This window comes from Paroedura picta, chromosome 16 (genome assembly GCF_049243985.1).
Source record: "Paroedura picta isolate Pp20150507F chromosome 16, Ppicta_v3.0, whole genome shotgun sequence".
In the NCBI taxonomy this organism is placed as follows: domain Eukaryota; kingdom Metazoa; phylum Chordata; class Lepidosauria; order Squamata; family Gekkonidae; genus Paroedura; species Paroedura picta.
In genome coordinates this window covers 8,069,137-8,091,320 of record NC_135384.1, presented here as the reverse complement: position 1 = coordinate 8,091,320, position 22,184 = coordinate 8,069,137, and the positions used below count along the sequence as shown (strand labels likewise).

General features: G+C 51.6%; 1 protein-coding gene across 9 annotated transcripts in view; it reads left to right on the top strand.

Annotated features, from left to right (window-relative positions):
* The window catches only part of BRSK1 (BR serine/threonine kinase 1), a 45,419-nt gene extending 23,620 nt beyond the window's left edge, over window positions 1-21,799 (top strand). For 3 of the 9 annotated variants that reach the window (XM_077312917.1, XM_077312916.1, XM_077312918.1), the window contains 15 exons: window positions 624-740; window positions 2,079-2,112; window positions 3,624-3,692; window positions 4,492-4,638; window positions 5,212-5,243; window positions 6,182-6,346; window positions 7,108-7,205; window positions 7,991-8,141; window positions 8,464-8,524; window positions 10,757-11,180; window positions 12,461-12,509; window positions 13,188-13,311; window positions 13,533-13,713; window positions 14,744-14,881; window positions 17,899-21,799. In XM_077312917.1, coding sequence (XP_077169032.1) covers window positions 624-740; window positions 2,079-2,112; window positions 3,624-3,692; window positions 4,492-4,638; window positions 5,212-5,243; window positions 6,182-6,346; window positions 7,108-7,205; window positions 7,991-8,141; window positions 8,464-8,524; window positions 10,757-11,180; window positions 12,461-12,509; window positions 13,188-13,311; window positions 13,533-13,713; window positions 14,744-14,881; window positions 17,899-18,083 — 1,975 coding nt within the window. In that variant the 3' untranslated portion in view covers window positions 18,084-21,799. Of the gene's footprint in view, window positions 1-623; window positions 741-2,078; window positions 2,113-3,623; window positions 3,693-4,491; window positions 4,639-5,211; window positions 5,244-6,181; window positions 6,347-7,107; window positions 7,206-7,990; window positions 8,142-8,463; window positions 8,525-10,314; window positions 10,396-10,756; window positions 11,181-12,460; window positions 12,510-13,187; window positions 13,312-13,532; window positions 13,714-14,743; window positions 14,882-17,898 lie in introns of all 9 variants that reach the window. The other 6 variants (XM_077312921.1, XM_077312922.1, XM_077312920.1 and 3 more) reach the window with 5 other exon arrangements.
* The last annotated feature ends 385 nt before the right edge of the window (window positions 21,800-22,184 follow it).

Below are 22,184 nucleotides of genomic sequence, written 5' to 3'. Positions count from 1 at the left end.
ACTGCAGTTTTCTGAGGCTATGTGTTAATTGCAAACTGAGGTTTTCTGCTCTCAAAGGGGCTGTTTTGCAACATGAGTTGTGCTGGAATAATGAGTTTCAAGTCCAGTGGCACCTTTAAGACCAAGTTTTATGCAGTGTGCATAATTAAGCAGAATATAAAGGGTGTCCACATCGGAGGAGATATATATTTAGCCTAGATAGGATAGGAACTTCCTCATGATTTTCAAATTACCTCCTCCAGTGTCCTGATTGGCTCAACAATATTTTGTCAGGGTAGCAAACCTGGAATGACAGCTACTGAGTCCACAGTGTGTAAAGGAGCCCAGAGCCACGAAAACTGGATTTCTCTTTTCCAAATTCAAGCTTGGATTCTGGGCACTCTGATAGATCCTCTACTGTGCTGGAAGCCAGGTTCTCTGTCTGTGTATATGCGTCTGTTTTATCCTCATAGCACATTTCTGAAAAAGCTTTGCATTAGAAAAGATCTGGAGGAGGAAGAACAACAACTTCCTGGAGCTAAGCCTGGATTCCCCCCCCCAGTCGCGGGTCCAAGGAGCAGAGTGGTGAGAAAGGAGCAGTTGTGATTCTGATGCTTACCACTCTTCCGTTCGGACCCCCGCAGCCACCGAGACTTGAAGCCCGAGAACTTGTTGCTGGACGAGAAGAACAACATCCGGATTGCGGATTTCGGCATGGCCTCCCTGCAGGTCGGAGACAGCCTGCTGGAAACGAGTTGTGGGTGAGTCAGTCGCTCCACAGGGGCGGGCGGCAGAGACACCAGAAAGGGGGTGAGTCAGGGTGTGTTGCTGCGAAGACGGGGTGATTCACGTCAGCCGTACTTCCAGCCGTGAAGACCATCAACTACGGAAGCCCATAGTGGGCATAGATCACACATCTTGGGCTAGCCATGCGCGGGTCTCCGTGTCCTTTGTAAGTTGCATCTTCCCTTCAGACAGGACGTGGGAGAAATTCGCTGCACGTGTGGCAGAATTGTCTGCTGTTTAAAATGCAAACTATTATGGGAGGGCAATTTATGGGGGTGGGGATGACAGCGTTATACGTCGAAGAAGAGCTAGGTTTTTGCACCCCGCTTGTCACTACCCAAAGGAGTCTCCAAGCGGCTTCCGATCGCCTTCCCTTCCTCTCCCCACAACAGTCACCCGGTGAGGTCAGAAAGCTCCAAGAGAACTGGGACTGGCCCAAAGTCACCCAGCTGGCTGCATGAGGAGGAGGAGGAGGAGCAGGGAATCGAACCTGATTCTCCAGATTAGAGGCGGCCGAACTTTCCCGCTACACCAAGTTGTGTGTGTTTTAGGGCAGGGGTAGTCAACCTGTGGTCCTCCAGATGTCCATGGACTACAATTCCCATGAGCCCCTGCCAGCAGTCGCTGGCAGGGGCTCATGGGAATTGTAGTCCAGGGACATCTGGAGGACCACAGGTTGACTACCCCTGTTTTAAGGGACGCCGTACGATTCCCATTCATTGAGGAACACAAGACATCGGCACCTGTTGGATGATGTGCTTTCAGAAGCAGATTTTCCCGTCTCGCCTGGGACAGTCCAGCTGCAAAAGCGCACTGAAAGCGCACTGAAAGCGCATTATCCCATGTGTGTGGCACGAGCCATCGCTTCTTGGCCATGGTTGTCATTGGCCTGTCGGTGTCCTTAGTTCTACCCAGGGAATGGGAGACAGCCTCTTCCTTGCCGTGCCCATTTCCTGAGATTTGGGGCAGGAAGGGACCTCAGTGGAGTACAGTACTATGGAGTCCACCTTCCGAAGCAGCCATGTTCTCTATGGGAACTAATCTCTGTCTCCGGGAGATGAGCTTTGATTCCAGGGGATTCCAAAGTCCCCCTTGGGAACTGGCATTCCTAGCAGCAAGGGCAAATCGGGGGTGGGGGTGGGGTCCTTCCTACCGGCCACATTAGCTCAAGGAGGGGCCAGCACCCCTCTGTCAAAGCTGCATGTTCTCATCACCCCCCTGAGGGCCCCATGGATCCGCTTTCTCCTGCGTTTCACTCTTCCTCTGTCTCTCTGTCTTTCTTTCTTTTTTCTGCCCCCACTGCTGGGCCGCAGTTCTCCTCACTATGCATGTCCCGAGGTGATCAAGGTAAGGATCCAGCCGCCTTCCTTCTTCCTTGATTTATGCCCTTATCCTCTTCCCTTCCCCCTTGCCCACGGGTCCGATGGGTGGGTCGATCCAGCCTGGCAATGTGGCGATTCCCAGTTAGCCCTGAGTTTGGCCTGGGGGCTTTTCAATCATGTGTTGGGCGAAGACTCAGACTCAGGAAAGCTTTCTTGGCATACACAAACACAATACAAGGAAACAGAATAGATTAAGCAATATCACGTTCCCGCTCTTTGCAAACGTAAGTTATTTATTTGGAACAGGGGTAGTCAAACTGCGGCCCTCCAGATGTCCATGGACTACAATTCCCAGGAGCCCCCTGCCAGCATTTGCTGGCAGGGGGCTCCTGGGAATTGTAGTCCATGGACATCTGGAGGGCCGCAGTTTGACTACCCCTGACATGCAAATGGGAAGATGGATTTCAGGAGGAACTATGGCAGGAGATATAAGGAGGGGACAGCGGTTGGAGGGAAGGAAGATGGATTGTGTGTGCATACTTGTGTATACATTTTACAGGGGATAATATGGCTACATGGTTACAGTGGCTGAGCCATAGAGTTGTGAGTGTCCTGCCTAGTGCAGGGGGTTGGGCTTGATGACCCAGGAGGTCCCTTCCAACTCTGCGATTCTGTGATTCTATATACAGGCAAAAGCACTGGAACAAAAAAAGGGGCCTCCAATTAATTGGTTGGCAGGGTTTCTTTTTTTTTTTTTAAGTACTTATCGTATGTCATGTGCTGTGTAGCCAGGAGATTTGAGGATTGTGTAGCCAGGAACAAGTTCCCAGGAAAGTGTTTTCAAGATTGCCTTGTTAATTAAGCGATTCCTCAACTGACTGCTGCCCAGTTGTGTGAATCAGGGGACAGCCCTACATCACAGATGGGTTCAGATGGGAGTGTTCCTCGTGGGGGTAGAGAGCTGCCCGTCTCTCTTCTTTTTGTCCTCTGGGTGACGGCTGTCCTCTCTAACCTGGCGACTCCAGCTTGCGCTTTTCCTCAAGGAAGGAAAGTTCCAATTTCCTCCAGCACAGCAGTCTTCATGCCAGAGCTGGAATAAGTCAAACATGGTTGTTCCCCTGAAATAAGAGAATTTGGAGGATGGGGGGGGGGAATACTGGTTGTGCTCCAGGATACGCAAGACTGGAAACTGCACTTATATCTGAGGGGATGAGAGGTCCTGTAGTCCAAGAACTGAACTGGGCCCGTTCTGCAATTTCATAGCACCTTAGAAAGAGATTCCGCACAGGAAAACCTAGCTGCAAAAGCACATTGAAAGTGCATTGTCGAACGTGTGCGGAATGGGGGATGAAGGGGACACAATTCCCCATAAGCACAGCCAGTCGCTCCTTGATTGCCCCCGACCCTGCCTTCAGACCTCCCGCGCCTTTGACTCTCATTTCTCATAGCCTGTCCTTCCCAACAACCCTCTTTCCTCCTCCCCGCAACCCCCGGCAAGAGGCCGACCCCCAAATATCTGTGCTCTTTGCCCACTAGGGAGAGAAATACGACGGACGCCGGGCAGATATGTGGAGCTGTGGAGTCATCCTCTTTGCCCTGCTGGTGGTAAGACACCCCATCCCCTGCTCCAGAACCATCGAGCGGCCTACGCTCCGTTGCCACGCGCCTCGGACCGTGAGGCTTCAGAGTCCGCCGCAAGGCAGTTATCTGGCCTTCTTCCCGCCGTCTCTGAATGCCTGTGCAGTCAGGATAGGACAGCCCAAATTGCCTTCCTTTCAAACGCTCCTCAGAGCTGAGGAGAGATTGGAGCCTCCGCATCGACGCCCAATAATGTTCACGCCGCGGTGCTGTACTTCTGACCTAGCTAGATGCAACCACAGCAACCGTTGTGTGGAGAAACAAAGAACGGGGGCGGCCATGTTTGTTTTGGCCCTGTGGTTCACCGCACGTAAAGCCCTGTCCTATCTAAACCGCTCCGTTCAAGGAACCAGGGCAGTTTTCAGTCTACAGGGGGCCTCAGCCCCTCTTCCTTTTATTACAGTGTCCTTTTTGGAAGGCTTTCAGAGGGCATAGGCTCACTGTTATTTATTAAGGCCGCCTCTCTCAGCTTTTTTTACCGCTGAGAAACCCCTGGAACCTTTTTCAGGCTCCAAGTAACCCCAGAAGTGGCGTGATTGTGCAGAATATGGTTGGGAAGCAGAGCTGCGGACACGCCCACCCATGGCTCCTCCCCTTCCCACCCCGTCCAGGCCCCTCATTGGCCATTTGGCGAGGGGAGGGCAGGTCGACATGATCTTATATGGTCATGCCACTCGATAGACGTCCGGGCCAGGTAGGGCAGACCGGTTGGGTTTGCCCGTGCTTGTTGAGGAAAAGCCCGATTCCCCTGCCTCGTGTCCTGCAGGGGGCGCTACCCTTCGATGACGACAACCTGCGGCAACTGTTGGAAAAGGTGAAGCGGGGGATCTTCCACATGCCTCATTTCATCCCGCCGGATTGCCAGAACCTCCTCCGGGGCATGATCGAGGTGGAGCCCGAGAAGAGGCTGAGCGTGAGTAATCCAATCGGGGCGAGCGCGGGAGGGAGGGAGGGAGGGAGTGGAGGGAGGGAGGGAGGGAGTGGAGGCAGAGGCTGCCAGCTCTTGTCTGGGAGGTGCCTGGAGGATTTGGGGGTGGAGCCAGGAGTGGGCGGGATTTGGGGCAGGGAGGGACCTCAGAGGAGTCTATTGCTATGGGGCCCACCTTCCAAAGCAGCCCTTTCCTCCAGGGGAACTGATCTCTGTCACCTGGAGATGAGCTATAATTCCAGGGCATCCCCAGGCCCCACCTGGAGGCTGGTCTCTAGGGTTGCCAGCTCTGGATTGGGAACTACCTGGAGATTTGGGGGGTAGAGCCAGGAGTGGGTGGGATTTGGGGCAGAGAGAGTGGAGTCTAATGCTATGAAGTCCATCCTCCAAAGCAGCCCTTTTCTCCAGGGGAGCTGATCTCTGTTTCAACTAGTATAGGGGGATAATTCATAAATGGGGAGGGTATTTTAAGGATCCTGATGGTGGTGGTGGGCTGTTGGCTGGAGAGAGGGCATCTAATGCTGTCCCTTTTTATTTTTTTTCACATGATGGCTGCAGCTAGAACAGATCCAGAAGCACCCGTGGTTCTTGTGAGTATCCCCAGATCCTTCTGGTTTTTTAGAATCATAGAATCATAGAGTTGGAAGGGGCCAGACAGGCCATCTAGTCCAACCCCCTGCTCAACGCAGGATCAGCCCTAAGCATCACCAAGTTTTTTCCACCAAGTTCTCTGTTCCTTTCCTTGTCTGAGCCGAGATCTCTAATATAGTCTCAAATGCCACCGGCACTTGGGATGCGAAACAGAGGCGGGTGTTGGTTGTGGGAGCCGAGTTCAAAAGAAGCACAGAGCACCAAAGTTCCACTGTAAGCAAGTTGTGTGGGGTTTTCCAGGCTGTGTGACTGTGGCCTCGTTGTTTTAGATCCCGGCGTTTCATCAGTAACTGTGGCTGGCATCTTCAGAGGTAGGATATGGCAAAATGGGAGTCTCTCACTTTGGCATAGAGAGATTCTCGTCTTGCCATATCCTACCTCTGAAGATGCCATCAGGGACTAAAACTACCAGACCCGGGAAAAAAACCACAACCAACTGACTCTGGCTGTGAAAGCCTTTGACAGTTCATTCCCCCGTCAGCTTTCCCTTCAGTGGCCTTTCTAAATGTCCACAATAAAATCATAGTCCAGTGGCACCTTTAAGACCAACAAAGATTTATTTAAGGCGTGAGAATTTTGAGTGCAAGCCCTCTTCCTCAGATTTCCAGTTAATGCCTGAGTTTAGTTCTTAACGCACGAGAGCTAGAAACTTGAACTGTATAATCGCAGCCATGTTAGTGGGATATCCAGCCTGCAAGCTGTACTCAAACCATTAGGCCTGGCACAAGACGAATGGAGCTTTGGGAGGAGAATTCCCAAACAGACTGCATAGTGAGATTTTTTTCTAATGGCGACGGAGATTCTTAGTGCTCTTGGCTATCACAAATCGTTGCCCCTGTGGACTCTTCTTCACTCCCGTTTGCTCCCTCTCTCCCAGAGGAGGCAAGAACGAACCGGAACCCGAGCAGCCGATTCCTCGGAAGGTGGCGATCCGGCGGATCCAGTCGGTCAGCGAGCTGGATCCCGACGTCCTGGAGAGCATGCATTCACTGGGCTGTTTCCGGGACAAAAACAAACTGAAGCAGGAGCTGCAGAATGACGGGTGAGAAATTTGGGAGTAAGGATTTATAGATTCGGGATTTATTAAGCTGGTATCCCGCCCTACGCAGTGAGCAGTCTCCGGTAGGGTGGAGAGCTCTGGTGCGCTTCGGCAAGCACCAAAACCCTTGATAAACGCTTAGCAAACTTTAAAATTATATTGGAAAATAACTCCCAACCTTTCGGGAAACCCTTCCAAGGCCATCAAGAAATCCTGCTGAGAAAGTCTGTGACACGTTTTTCAGGACTATCAGAGACGGTTCACCATTGCCTTCCCCTGCGTAGCAACCCTGGGTGTCCTTGTGCTCTCCCAGCCCTGCTTTAGCTTCCTAGATCTGGCAAGCCTGGACCATCCAAAACCAGCGTGAAGCCTAGGCCCATTCTGCACATATAGGATAATGCACTTTCAATGCACTTTAGAAGTAGATTATCCTGTTCCGCACAGGAAAATCCAGCTGCCAAAGCACATTGAAAGGGCGTTATCCTGTGTGTGCAGAATGGGCCCAGGATAATGAACGCTAGGCTCTAACAGGTCCAACAGTTGTAATGGTTACCTGGTTTAAAACCTCTGTAGGTTTCCAGGGTTGAGATCTGATAAAGAAGGAATCAGGGGAGAAGGAAGGTGAGCAAAATAATTACAGGTGGGAAGAGAGGAGGAAGGTGTAAAGAGCACAGCAAGGGGAAAATATCCGGGGCTCCCGTTCGAAATCCAGAGAGGTCCTCATCCGGAGTCCGCTCCCTCAATTTTCTTCCCCTCCGCTCCAGGGAAAACCAGGAAAAAATGATCTACTATCTGCTCTTGGACCGCAAGGAGAGATACCCCAGCTGCGAGGATGAAGATCTGCCTCCGCGCAATGACGCCGGTGAGATATTGGGGCAGCCTTTCCCCACTTTTTTACCGTTTAGAAACCCCTAAAGACGAACTCCAGGCTTCGAGAAAACCCAGAAGTGGCACGATTGTGCAGAATGTGGTTAGGAAGCAGAGCCCACTTGGGGCTCCCCCCACCCCTCCAGGCTCCTCATTGGCCATTTTGGGAGGGGAGGGCAGGTTGACAGGACCATATATGGTCATATCACCCAACAGATGTTGAGACAGCCTGTACTAGGGGGTCCTTCCCCAAAGCCCATAAAGGAGCAGGAGGGCATTGCTGGCTAGTCTCCAGGCCTTCCCAAAAGGTCCCAGGGCCATGACTCTGCACAAAGGCCAAAAGAACCTTACCTATACCAGCAGGGGATCATGGGAATTGTAGTCCTTGGACTTCTAGAGAGCCACAGTTTGGCCACCCCTGCCCTATACCTTACATATACCAGCAGGGAATCATGGGAATTGTAGTCCATGGACCTCTGGAGAGCCATTGTTTAACCTTCCCTGCCCTATACTTTACCTTTACCAGCAGGGTCTCATGGTAATTGTATTCCTTGGACTTCTAGAGCCACAGTTTGGCCACCCCTGCCCTTTACCGTACCTTTACCAGCAGGGGCTCATGGGGATTGTAGTCCATGGACCTCTGGAGAGCCACCATGTAGCCTCCCCTGCCCTATATCAGCAGGGGCTCATGGTAACTGTAGTCCATAGACCTCTGGAGAGCCCCAGTTTGGCCACTTGACTCCAAAGGCAATCACAGTTCTTTCCCCCAATTTGTTCCAGACCCGCCTCGGAAGAGAGTCGACTCGCCCATGCTGAACCGACATGGGAAGCGCCGGCCGGAACGGAAGTCCATGGAAGTCCTGAGCGTCACAGATGGCGGCTCTCCAGTCCCGGCCCGACGGGCCATAGAGATGGCACAGCACAGTCAGAGGTGAGCGCCTGTAGATGCGCGTGCTCAGCAGAAGAGCAACGCTGTTGCAGTCAGACTTTAGGAAGTGTTGTGGGTTCCCCAGCAGGCCATCCCCTACTTCCGGAGGGAGGTGGAAGTTGCCAGTAATGTAATGCTTGGTTACTCTGCGGTGTAGCCCCTCTACCCGGGCTGGCCCATGTCTACATCCTGCCTATAAAGATAGATATGGCTGAGACGTTGCTGCCTCCTGTTGATCCTTCCGAGAACTGCACTTGGGTGTGTCTCACCTGTCTCACCTTCTCCCCCCTCACCCCCCCTATCTGCCTCTTCTTCCCCACACCAGGTCTCGGTCTGTGAGTGGTGCCTCTACTGGCTTGTCCTCTAGCCCCCTCAGCAGCCCCAGGGTGAGTATATGGGTTTCAAAAGAGGTTGTGGGGTGAGGGAGGTCAAGGGAGCTATTGGGGCACAAGACGGTGAGGAGCAGTTTGGGGTGGCGGTGGGGGGAACACCAAGGCATCCATGGGGAGGGCACAGGGTGGGTGTCGAGGGGGTGGGAGTCGGGAAGCAAACCCACGGCCTCGGGACCCTCATTTCGCATCCCATCTTGCACTTAAGTCCAGGCTGCCGGGAGAGGCGGGTGGTGCTGAACGGAGCGTTTTGCACTTGCGTACGTGGCAGGCAGAAATTCACCTGGTGCAGTCCCCAGTGCGGGCGCCCCGTTGCTTCACGTTCGCGCTAGGGGGAAGTCCTGGTCTGTCAGATTTCCACCCGCGGGGTAGCTTGCAAACGTACTCTGGCTCGGTCAGGGAGACACACAGGAGGGGTGTGCAGCATTGCCGAGGGAAAACAGAGAGAAAACATCTGGATTGTGGAAAGATTCCGTAGGGACAGAACCCAGGGAGGAAATGGGGAGGGCCTCAAAGGCATAGGCAGGCCTGCACGAGATCTGGCTGGTAGGAGGCAGGGGAAGAGCATCTCTTACAATAGCCCCGTACAGGAGGTCTTCATTCCCCCCCCCAAATTGCAGATGGGTGGTGGTGGAGAGTAGCTTGAATCTCAGAGGTGAGATTCAAACCGGGGGGGGGCAGGAGGGCTGCTTTCTGGATCGCCGTCTCTTGACCATGGCGCTGAAGGCCAAAGCAGGCAGAAATTATTCCAGCAACGCAGCTTTCTCTGCTAACACCAGGCCAACAAAGGCCGTCTCCCAAAGGACGGCATTTGCCTAGAAGCCACTTGTGGCTAGATCTACCTCCGCTGGCGGCGAATCCCATGGTTTTATGACTCGTTGAGGACAGAAGTATTTCCTTTCGACTGTCCTGAATCTACTGCCGCTCAACTTCATCCAAGAAAGAGGCCGATATCACTTAAATTTAGCTACCACAGCCTTCGGGGACTGAAGTATTGCCAGCCACAAAGTTGTGAAAAGATGCCTAGGGTTAGGGAGTAGAAAACCTTAGAGAAGACAGCCCCTCTTCCTGCCCCTCTCTGGTGGTTTTGGGTGAGGTTTGTTCAGAGAAGCGGATGCCCAAAGTACAGGGTCCAGCTTTGGGTCTGAGGGCGGCCTTCTTGTTAGGACAGCCAGTGGGCTACGCAGAGTTGTTCTCTCTTGCCCCAGAGAGACGGATCAGAACCAATGGGATGAAATTAATTCAAAAGAAATTCCATCTAAACATCCGGAAGAAGTTCCTGACTGTTAGAGCGGTTCCTCAGTGGAACAGGCTTCCACGGGAGGTGGTGGGTTCTCCATCTTCGGAGATTTTTAAACAGAGGCTGGAGAGCCATCGGACGGAGAGGCTGATTCTGTGAAGGCTCAAGGAGGTGGCAGGTGACAGTGGATGAGCAAGAGGGTTGTGAGTGTCCTGCAGAGTGCTAGATGACCCTTCCAAGTCTATGATTCTATGTTACAGCGGGAGCTGCCTGACACGGGAAGGGAAGCGCGAGGCGGCTTTATTTTTATTGCAGGGCTTGTTAAGGACAACCCAGTTGTGTCAAGGGGGACGTAGGGCCCAGGGAGACTCCAGATAGGCATGCCCACGCCTTGTGTATTCCCTTGTTGTCCTCTTTGCATGGAAAGTGGTGAGTTGGGGGGGGGGGATAATACTTTTAAAAATATCAAAACTAGAGCATGCGGGTGAGGGGAGCAGACCGCTGCCGTCTCCCTTGCCTGACCTCGCTGTGCCTCCGTTGTTTGAAGCGTTTTTCTCCACGCCTGACTCCGATACCGGAAGTGAGCCGCGCGGGAAGAAAAATGCTTCAAGCAACAGAGTACAGCGAGGTAAGGGCCGGGGGGAGGGGGCAGGGTTTCCCTCCCCTCCCCTGCGCGCTCAGTTTTTGGTCTCTTAAAAAAAGACCACCACCGCCCCCTCCCCGGGCAGTACGCTTTGCATGCAAAGAGGCGGGCGTGTGGGCCCTCCCCGTGTCCCGTTAGGTCAAGCTGGGCCCCTCGTGGAGGAGCATGGGGCAGGACATCCCTGATGGAGTAGACATTGTCGCCAGAGAGGAGACCTGAGTTAGGGTCCGCGGAGCCAGACTCGCTTTGGGAGCAGACTGTGGGAATGCCACCTGCCATTACTCACCCCCATCTCACGGCTCTCCCCTTCCTCACCTCTCTCCCCCCCACTTCTCCCCACACCCAGAGCCCCATCTTCAGCTTTTCCCTCCCATCGCCTCCCCCCGCCCCTGCGAAGACCCAGACGCTCCCGGCCAAGGGCAGCCCGGCAGGGGATCGGGCCCTGCAGAGCCGATGCTCCGCCCCTTTCCCGCTGCCCCCCAGCTCTCCGCCTCCTCACCCTCCCTCCTCTCCCCGTTGCTTTTTCCCTTCTACTAAACCCCCACCCAAATCTGTGCTGCAGGTCACCCCCCACCCCTCCCCTCGGGGAAGCCCCCTCCCCACTCCGCTCGGCACCCCCGTACACACGCCCAAAGAGAGCCCCACCGGCACTCCTGGTGGGACGCCACCGAGCAGCCCTGGCGTGGCGGGCGTGGCGTGGAAAACCCGCCTGAACTCCATCAAGAACAGCTTCCTTGGCTCCCCGCGCTTCCATCGCCGGAAACTGCAAGGTGAGTGTCAAACATCGCCCTCTGCTGGGGAGGAGGTTGGGGGGAAATTGCCCGGAGATGGATTATGCCGGTCGACTTGGTAGCATCATCAGTTGGGTTACATGCTCATCTTCAGTAAGCATCTCCTTGGTGCAGGAGATGTTTGAGGGCTGCAAATGATTCTTTGGGTGGGGTATTCGGGGAGAAGGGTGCTGCTGTGGAATTGGGTACCGCTGCCCGAGGGTGCTTGAGGATGAGATTGGGTGGGAGAGGAGGTGGACACCATGGGATGGGGTCAGATATCATCCACACACACAGCCAGCCAGGAAGAAGCCCTGAGCTCAGTCATGCTGTTCCTCTTCTCTCCTTGCTTGGGGCAAGATCCTTAGTCACTTCCTAGTGAGAAATCAGATTGACAAGGAAATATTATATATTTAATTTATATCCCTCCTTCCCTAGCGGATCTGGGCAGTGAACGGCAAGAGTTAATCAACAACCGTAAAAAATAAACATTAAGGATAACATTAATAAAACCTCTCCTGCAGTTAAAACGGCAAACATCTCGGTCCAGCCATGGAGCTGTGTCCTCCATTTGGGGTTATCCCTTTGCAAGTCCACGCAAACCTGAGTTTGTCGGTTCAGGCGTTGCAGCCAACCGCAGTTTGCCGCAAAAGCAGAAGCAGCGGATTGAGTTGCGGCGGGAGAAACGACAAGGGGGGGGGGGGGGGAGCGAACGTTCCAATTGGGACCAGCCGCTATGCCTGAGCCCAGCATCCCAAAACTGCAGGAGAACCCTTAGCAGAGTGCTATAAAAGATGTTTCACAGGTCTATGGAGTGAGTCATGAGAGACACCTAGAACCTGTGGACTGATGCAGGTGAAAGGAGCGTGAGAGTACAGGCCGGGAGAGCATTGCATGGCACCAGTGGGGGAAGAGGGCAGGGTTTGTGACCAAAGGACTGGGCAGGATCCTGGCCAACTGGATGGGCAGGAGGGACATGCAAGAGGAGGTTTCCCTCTGCAAGGGGGCGAGATCATAGGCATCTGGATAGCACTGGGCTCTCTGCATCTCGGAAAGAGTAGCCCTGTTGACAACTGCTTTGGGACGGCAGAGAAGGTGCCTACTTGGGACAGGACTGTGCAGTCTCAACCCTGCTCTCTCTTCCCCATCGTGACCGGACAGACGCTCCCGGAGGAGGGGGGGGAGCGGCCTCTGCTTCAAAGGGCTGTGCTGGGGGTGGGGGCACGGGGAAGAGGCTCGATCCATTCTTGTTGAACATCTTACTGCTTCTTGCTCCGCAGTTCCCACACCAGAGGAAATGTCCAGTCTTACTCCAGAGTCGTCCCCCGAGTGAGTATTGGGAGACGCCGATGGTATAGAGCAGTGGTCCTCAACCTTCCTAATGCCGCGACCCTTGAATGCAGTTCCTCATGTGGTGGTGACCCCCAACCATAAAACTATGCAAGGGTTCTTGCACAGAAATTAAACCGAAACTGACCAATGGCGTGAAGATCCATTGATCATGATTGTATAGAAATTGGGTTTTCATTGAGTTTCTCAGTTCAGTTCTGCCTCTTGTCCCACCATGCCCATCTTGCTCTTTTCCGCTGCTCCAGACAGACCAACTCTCTCTCGATCTACCCCGCAAGGCTGTTGTGTGGATGGAGCCCCCCCTCCCAGCCAAGCTGCTTGTCCTGCCGCGACCCCTGTGAAAGGGTCGTTCGACCCCCAAAGGGGGATTTCAGGCCCGTCCCCTTAATCAATCCGTTTTCAAGGGGGTGATCATACTCCGGGCTAAATGCACGGATACTGGGCTGTGGATTCTAAACATTATCCGATGGCTAAACATCTTGGGATGACTAAATCGCCAGCCATGGTGAAAGCTGTGTGGCATGTACAGGGGCCGCAGGTACCTATTGACCAGTGCTCGTAACGTCATTGACCACCTCCTGACACAGCTTCCGATCCTCTGCTCCCCGTTTCTTTGCCAAACCAACACCGCCTTTCTCTGCTGCTTTTCCCTTTCAGACTAGCCAAGAAATCCTGGTTTGGGAATTTTATCAACCTCGACAAAGAGGAGCAGATATTTGTGGTCATCAAAGACAAGCCCCTGAGCTCTATCAAGGCCGACATTGTTCATGCTTTCCTCTCGGTGAGCGTGGAGGGCCAGGGAGGGAGAAGACGAGCGTGGCTTTGGGGAACGGGAGGGAAAACCCAAGGGATGGAACGGGGGTGGAGAGGAGGAAGAGGCCTACGGGGCGTGGAGGAACCCGTGGTTTGGGCGGTGTCAGAATTCGGGAGAGGGCAGTGGGAGGGGATGATCTCCCCCCTCGTGACCGGCGGGTTGACGGGCCCCTTCGATCGTCCCCGCAGATTCCCAGCCTGAGTCACAGCGTGGTGTCTCAAACAAGCTTCCGGGCCGAATACAAGTCGTCGGGCGGCCCCTCGGTCTTCCAGAAACCCGTCAAGTTCCAAGTCGACATCAGCTACTCCGAGGGTGGGGAAGCACACAAAGACAGCGGGATCTACTCCGTCACCTTCACCCTCATCTCAGGTCGGTGCCCGGGAATAGCGCTCTCCGGGACGTCAGGGCTTGCCCTCTCGTTGACTGTGCTGTTCCCAGAGGAGGGAGCTTCATGCTACGAGGGGCTCTTGGAGAACTGTTCTCAGGGATAGGCTTGGTGATTCCGGGACCTTGAGCTAAAGTCCAGGATGGGGTCCTAGGATACGTATCGGCCCCCTACCGGGGCTGTGTAAAGCGGGCAGGAGCTGCCGCTGTTGGAAGGTGACTGCCCAAGCTCCAGACGGAAGTGGTTGAATGAATGAATGAATGAATGAATGAATGAATGAATGAATGAATGAATGAATGAATGAATGAATGAATGAATGAGACAGTTTCATGCCCGCCATTCTTAGATAAAAACGTTCTTGATCCACATCCAAGCAGTCCCACGTGGTTGCGGCTAATCTCTTCTGATTGATTGATTGATTTTTTTTTGGATTTATATCCGGCCACCTCTCAGGGCACTCGTTGACGGCTTACAATAAAACATTCATAATTTAATCAAACCCCAATAAAACCCCCGAACTAACCCTCCAAGAATGGCAGCCAAAAAAGATACCATCTAACTCCTGAGGAGACTAACCTAGGGGTGGGTTGCAGCAGTGTACAGTGTAAGTGCCTCAGCCTGAGGAGGGACCACATTGCCCTTAACTCTGGCCTCAACCCAGGATTTGGCAGAAGAGCTCCGTTTGACAGGCCCTGCGGAACTGCGATAGCTTCATCGGGGCCCTCAGCTCTCCTGGGAGATCGTTCCACCAGGTCGGGGCCAGGCCTGAGAAAGCCCTGGCCCTGGTCGAGGCCAGGCGTACTTCCCTAGGGCCAGAAAAGAGCTCTGCGGGGAGCATAAGGAGATAAGCAGCCCCTCAGAGAGGTGGGGCCCAAGCCTCCGGGTTATGCGCCAGGTTCGATTGCACCTTCCCGCCCTGGACCCTGGCAGCCACGCCCTTTGCCCCAGGGCCCAGGGCCCTCCCAAGAGAAGCCCTTCCCCTCCCGGCCTCAAAGCTCTCGTCTGCCTCTGCAGGTCCCAGCCGCCGGTTTAAGCGAGTTGTGGAAACAATTCAGGCGCAATTGCTCAGCACACACGACCAGCCTTCCGTGCAAGCCCTCGCAGGTGGGTGTTCGGGATCCGTACTCGGACTGGGTACCAACAGTCTGCTAGGTAATGTCCCTAGCTAAGAGGCACTTGAATTGTTATTTGACAGATATTTTGCATGCCTACGTGATGTTGGAAGGAGGCATGTGCAAATATATATATATATATATAAATATAATATTTTCCGGGTTCAGGGAAAATACCTGCATTTTCTGATGTCCCCGAATCAGGATTCTGAAAAAATTCGGGAATGCTGGAATTTATCGCCTTCTAGGCATCTCAAGGGACCGAAATCCATTTAAAGGCCTGCTGATTCTACTCAGATGAGTTTTCTGCAGGATCAGTTTTGGGTCGGGGGGCCTTTCAGACAGCTGATCCTGCGGGGAGAAGTCCCTCCACAGGATCTGCTTGGGTTGGCAGCCAATAATCCCTTTCGAAATTACCATTTAATCACTCTTTGTAAGGTCTGGAATGTTTCTGCACCCATATCAATACTTTATTGCGTTCAAATTTGCATTGTCTATATTCAAGATAACGGCTGCTGTTGTTTGACCTCCGCCACTGGCGTTCTGTGGTACGCTACCTCTGACCATGGAGGCTCAAGTTTGGCCTTTCTTGAAGGAGTCCCTTCTTTGGAGCCCCTCCAAATAATAATAATTGTAATTATTATACTCTGTGGTCAGCTCATGGCGGGTAATGTCAAAATTAAACAATTAACTTGAAAATAAATTACAGATACATAGCAAAGAGCCTCTTGTGGCGCAGAGTGGTAAGGCAGCCGTCTGAAAGCTTTGCCCATGAGGCTGGGAGTTCAATCCCAGCAGCCGGCTCAAGGTTGACTCAGCCTTCCATCCTTCCGAGGTCGGTAAAATGAGTACCCAGCTTGCTGGGGGGTAAACGGTAATGACTGGGGAAGGCACTGGCAAACCACCCCGTATTGAGTCTGCCATGAAAACGCTAGAGGGCGTCACCCCAAGGGTCAGACATGACTCGGTGCTTGCACAGGGGATACCTTTACCTTTACCTTACATAGCAAAGAATTACTCAATGGTAGGTTTAAATATTTAAAATTATTTTAAAAACCGTCTCCTCTATCCAATTTAGATCTTACCAAAGGGACCCCTTTGGTGATCTTACCAAAGTGGACATTGGATGGATTTCAGTGGCTAGATTAGTTCTCAAGACAAAAGGCCTGTGTTGGCTTGCGGTTACCCGCCCTGTGCTATCCAGGAAGGGCAGGCTACAAGAATAAAGTTGATTTATTAATTTATTATTATTATATTTCTTTCATGTCCAATCCCAGCATGCAGTGGGGTTCTTTGTGCATTTACCATTTAAAGCATTCAAGATTCCGTTTCTCTGCGACGTGTTGATTTCATGCATGATTTGAGCAGCACGAGGCTCAACACAAGGGAAATGAACAATGATTGTTCAAGCCAGTTGGCTCCTTCACATAAACAGATATATTCAGGACGACACGATGCACCTATAGTCCCTTCTGTGGTCTAGAACAGGGGTAGTCAACCTGTGGTCCTCCAGATGTTCATGGCCTGCAATGGAATTGTAGTCCATGGACATCTGGGGGACCACAGATTGACTACCCCTGGCCTAGAAGGCCAGATAGAACAATTTGATGCTCTTGATGAAAATTGGTTCCTGATTCCAAGGCATTTAGTGGACAATGAAAGCGCTTGCCCGAATCAGGGCCTGTTTTTGAAACATTAGAGGCCTCAAATTGTTCTATCTGGCCTTCTGGGCTACAGAATTGACTACAGGCCCATCATGTCCTGAATATATCTTTTTATGTAAAGGAGGCAACTGGCTATTACAATTATTGCGCTTATTGTAGATTTTACGTATGCTGGTTTTGTTTGATGCCTGACCATCGATAAAGGCCGTAACGCCGAAACGCATCTGATCAGTGGAGGCATTAGCGTGCGTGTATGTATTGATTTTATTGAGGTTATGCCAAAAGCCTTGGGTTTTTAACCCCATTAATAAATACTGGTACTGTCATTTAAAAATTCTTCCCTGTATAGGCTTAAGTTCATTTCCCTTGCGCTGACCTTTCTAGGTTCTTGACTTTTGTTTGGGTCAGGATGTTTTCTCCTTTTTGAGGAAGACTGGACAAGAAAGCCTCCGTTGTACAGGATAACTTCTATCTAATTATTTGTTTTAAGGCTTGATCTGAGTAGGCCAAACTAGTCTGATCTCATCTACCAGGCCTGCAGAGGAGGCCTAAAGAAATCCTCTGATCTGTCTGAATCCAGGAACAAACTCCACCATCTTACAATCCCCCTTTTCCCCAATACAGGAGAGAGGGCGACTCGTTTCATTCCTGTTTTGATATGTATAACGTCGTGTATTTCTTTGAAATCGATATTTTGGTACTGTATGGTTTTTTGGACGCTAAGCAGGGACAGCCCTGGTTAGTATTTGGGTGGGAGACCACCAAGGCAGCCCCTGGTTGCTATGCAGAAGCACGCAAGGGCAAACGACTCAGGGTTTCTCTTGTCTTAAATACAGGATTCTCCTAAGGCAGCTGCGACTTGATGGCCCCTTTACATATGCAGCTGTTGCTATTTTCTCTGACGGTTAACATAATTAAGTCTTCCTTCCTTACCTCCTCCCTCCCTCCCTTCCACCCACCCACCCATTTCCTTCCTTCCTTCCTTCCTTCCTTCCTTCCTTCCTTCCTTCCTTCCTTCCTTCCTTCCTTCCTTCAACTAATCATTTTATGCTGAATTACTAAAACATAACATATAACATTTTTATGATTCTGCAGAAGTCGGGGGGGGATTTGCTCACCACGGTCGCTCTTAATGGCATGACTATTCTTGTAGCTTATCGAAATTAGGAATCTTAACTTGGTCATTTAAAATGATATTATCATTCTTAAAATATGAGTAAGAAAGACCTGCCTGATCAGTAAGCATCAGGTAAACAGTAAAAACTCACCTTAATTGGTCTTTTGAATAAAAAAGAGGAGAATCATTTTTTGGGGGAGGGGTTTACATTCAGATTAAAATCAAGAGATCTCTGCTGGAGAAATCAAAATGGCTTCTCCTCCCTTCCAACTCCAGATGAGAAGAACGGGCAATTGTGCCGCTTGCCAGGGACCCCAACCCGCAGCTGCCAACCATCTCGGCGCTCCGAATCGGACGTCTCCTCCGAGCACCATCGACGCGGCTCTAAGGACAAGAAGCTGGTCTCATCCAACGGGACGCAAGTCCAGCAACCGCCACCCCCGTCTCCGCAGCAGCCGTGACAGCGGGGACCGCGCAGGGGCATTCGCGAAGCAGAGCCGCTAGGAGTGCCAGCTCCGTGCCCCTGGGAATCGCTAGAGCTGCCCCAGCCGGGCAGACGGAGCCAGTGAACTGGAGGCGCGGATGGGACGAGGCCCCACCAAAGACACAAAGGGGAAGGGGAGGGAGGGCTTGGTTGAAGTTTAAGGAGCTCGTCTCGCTCCTGGGCGGAAAAAGTCGCCATCTTGGGAACGGCCCCTACTGTGGAACTTGTAAATAATTAAGAACAAAACAGGAAGAAACAACAACAACAAAAAGGAACCCCACAAAGCCAGAAAAAAGAACAGATGGGGAGGGGAGAGTACAATTGCAAAAAAGATGGTGGACAGAAACAAATCCGGAGGAGGAAGAGGAGGAGGAGAAGGAGGAGAGAAGCCGGGCAGGAGCCGGTGGGGGTTGGGAGGAATACTCTGATTCGTTTGGGAGGGAGGGAAGGGGGGGAGCGTCTTTATTTACTTCAGTCCTTTTCATAGACTCCCTCCTGATTTTTGTTTGGTTAAACCGGGAGCCATCTTCTTTCTCCTGCCGTTCCAGTAGGAGGCCAACCTACTCATGGCATCTTGGCAGGATCCACTAAAATCACGAGACAGAGCTAGTTGGAAGTTTGCTTGCGTGAGAAATGCAAAGGTTTTCAGCCCTCCCCCCCCTCCCAACCCTGCCCCTTCTCACTTTTCTTCTTTTAGTTTTTCTGCTTCCAGAAATTAGGGGTCATTGTTGCAGTTTCTTTTTTTTTAATGCAGGCGGGTGGGGGAAGCATCATTGCTGAACAAGGTGGAATTTAAAATATCTATCAGGACGCTAAATAAAGACATCTTCCAAAACGTGGAAATAAAACCTCACCCAAAGCGAGCGTTTAAAAAAAAGAAAACAAACATCCGAATTTCAGATCTGGAGCCAAAACGGGCACCCCGATAAACGTTTGGGATTATATTCAACGATTTATCAAAAGCCAACATTTTGCCAGTTTAATCAAACGACAGGGGTAGAAAAATGCAGTTAAAGCCGCAGTTGCCTAAAGACGCTGAAATTAAAAAATACTCCCGTTTTTTAAAATGTAAATTCCTCCAGTTGGGAACTGGGGTGAGGAGAGTGTGCATGCATAGAATAACAGAACAGTCAGCCACATGAAAAAGGACCAGTCTTTGAGTTTGCAAAACCTCTACAGCAGGGGTAGTCAACCTGTCGTCCTCCAGATGTCCATGGACTACAATTCCTATGAGCCCCTGCCAGCAAATGCATGGGAATTGTAGTCCATGGACATCTGGAGGACCACAGGTTGACTACCCCTGCTCTATAGCACAACCTGGTTATCGTTTCCGTTTTAAAATCCGGGTTCTGGATTTCCGCTTGGTGTGGATGCTCCATTTTGATTCAACCCAAATTCTTATAGGATCGCACTTGTATAATCTACCACCTCTCACGGGCTGCATCCACTTCTGCGCTGGCCAGGCATTCCTATCCTGCAATCAGCTTGCATGCCGAACGGAAACGTGGGTCCCCGCGGCATAATTTTGTAGAGCACTATATTCTCATGGGAACTCAGCAATGCCTATAACCCTCACCACTGAGATCCTGTTCGATGTTTCCTTGGCAATAAGTTCCATTCAGCAGAGGTTCTGCTTCTCCTTGCAAACTTCCTTTTCTGTCTTTCCTCACAACCTTATCAATCACTTTTTCTGGCTGCGACATTCCTGAAACAGATGGTTAATAATCTTGTTTCGGGAAGGGCCAGTTGAAGAACTGCCTTTTCACGTTGTGGTTCGAGAGGGATAGCTCACTTCAGTTTAATTGACACCGTTTTGTAACAGCACTCCCATGATCATTAAAAAAAAAAAGAGTAGTTTTGGCTGCAAAGCAAAAAAGGAGTACTTGATCGCCCCCCTTCCCATCCCCGGCCACCCGATAACAGTAGATTAAGCTGCAAGTGGAAGGAAAAGTAGAAAAATCAAAGGCTTGACTAGCCGTATTAGGCAGCCTGGAGCTGCTGTTGCTTTTTATGTTTTCAAAAACAGACACAAATCAGGATGGCCAAAAAGGCAGGAGGAGAGCAGGGAAGACACAGGAATGTAGCAGGTTGGCATTTTGTTAAAATGGAGTCAACAATGGATGGCTATTCCATACTAAGCAGCTTGCATGGAAGCAATCCTGCCGAGGAGGCGGAAATGGTTGTTGCAAGGTCTTAAGGATTCCTTTGCAAATGTCCTGGTACAGCAAGGGACAGGGAGAACAGATATATTGTGTGTGTGTTGGAGAGGAGGTCATTCTTAAGCAATCCGCAACCTTGTACCCATCAGATATCTGCTTATTAAAATGACATCTCACGCCACTTTAGAGAATTTTCAGTTTTGTTTTTAAGATAATCTTTTAAAACAGCCTTTCTTCGGCTTCCAGAGGTTAGAATGTCATGCAAAGCAAACAGAAACAGGTTTCAATTGCTTTCTCTCATACTTTTAATAGGTAAATCACTATTTTGCTCAGGACATCTTGTCAAATTATTGAACCACCGATTTGTTTTTAAACGGAAATTAAGATGCACTTCGGTAAAATAATACCCCATTCAACTCCTGCCTCTAATGACCCCTCCCCCCCCCCCAACACCCCGAGATTAAATAACTTTTTGGCATTTCTAACATTCCGCCGACGGCTTTGCAGAATCCCAAAGGATCATATTTACCTGCTGCTTTTTAAACTCTTCTTCTAACTGGCTCTGTTTCGTGTAATTTTAGCAGCCCTGTCAGAACTCTGAGTGGGGAACATGACTCATCCCTCCCCCTCTCCGTCCCCCAAGTTCCTCCCCCCCCCCACACACACACTCCCTTTTCTGCATCCATCTGCACAAGGAGTTCTGGTGGGAGGGCAGCCATTCCACTGGGTTTTCGAAAGTGCTGCGTCTCAGACTGAGGACAGAGGAGGCTCAAGGTGACGCGACTCAGTCCTGGTGGTCTAAACACAGACCCCCCCCCTCCTTTTCCCCGGAATAGGATTGAGACAGACCTGGAGGCAGGATTCCTTTAGAACCCACAGGCAGCATTTGACGATCGAGACAGGCTGGAGCCACAGGGCTTGGAGCAAGCACAGTCGAAAGAGGCCGAGACCAGAGCTGTCCAGGCTGGGCTAGTGCGTGCAAAATCCCCGGGGCCAAGGGAGCCAGGCTAGGTGCCGGTAAAGGAGACGAACAGCACCCCTGTCCCAATCAAGCACCTTCCATTGGTTCTTTTGAATGTCGGGGTAGGCGAGGGATGAACGTCTAGACGGCTGGCTGCTCTGGAGGACTTGAGATCTTGATACTACAGTTGGAGAAGATGGGTGGTGGTGGTGGTGGAAGTCCACAAAAGCCATCTTGCTTCTCCCTTCCCTCCAACCTCCTTTCCTCCGTGGCTCCGGGCGACTCTCCTCTCCCCGGTGGGAGCGGTACGGCTGGATGTGGACGATGGCGCATGCGGGCGTGCACATGAACTGGAGATAATTGTATGTAGCCCCCCCCCAGCCCCGTCCCATCTTCTGTCCCCGTGTCAATCTGTCCTCTCTTCTTTTTTCTGTGCATCCGATCTGACCACACATATGCCCTTGTTTTTCTCTCCCCTCCTCTCTCCTTGCAACTGTCCAGCCCTTCCCAGTCCATGTCATCTCCGGGGGTCTAATTATTACTCAGAAAAAAAAATACAATCAATCACTGAAATGTTCCCTGACTTGCCAGGAGCGGCCCCGTGTCATTTCCTCGACGTTCGTGAGGCGTTTTTCCTCAGTTGGCGAGTGGGAGCCAACGGTGTCCGTTCACGGTGAGGGTTCTGTGTGTCCGGACGAGGATTTGCTTGTTTTTAAATTTATTATTCAGCTTATATACCGCCGCTCCGAAAGTGGGCAGATCTGTGAAATGGCTCTACATCAATTCCACACCTACAGCATCTAAAAGGCCTGTTTATGGCGGCCTTAGCCCCTAAGAGTGAAAGCACCTGGGTTGATTCAATACCCCTTCTAGGGGTAGTCTCTCCCCAGTGCTCTTACTAAGCCAGGGGTAGTCAACCTGTGGTCCTCCAGATGTCCATGGACTACGATTCCCATGA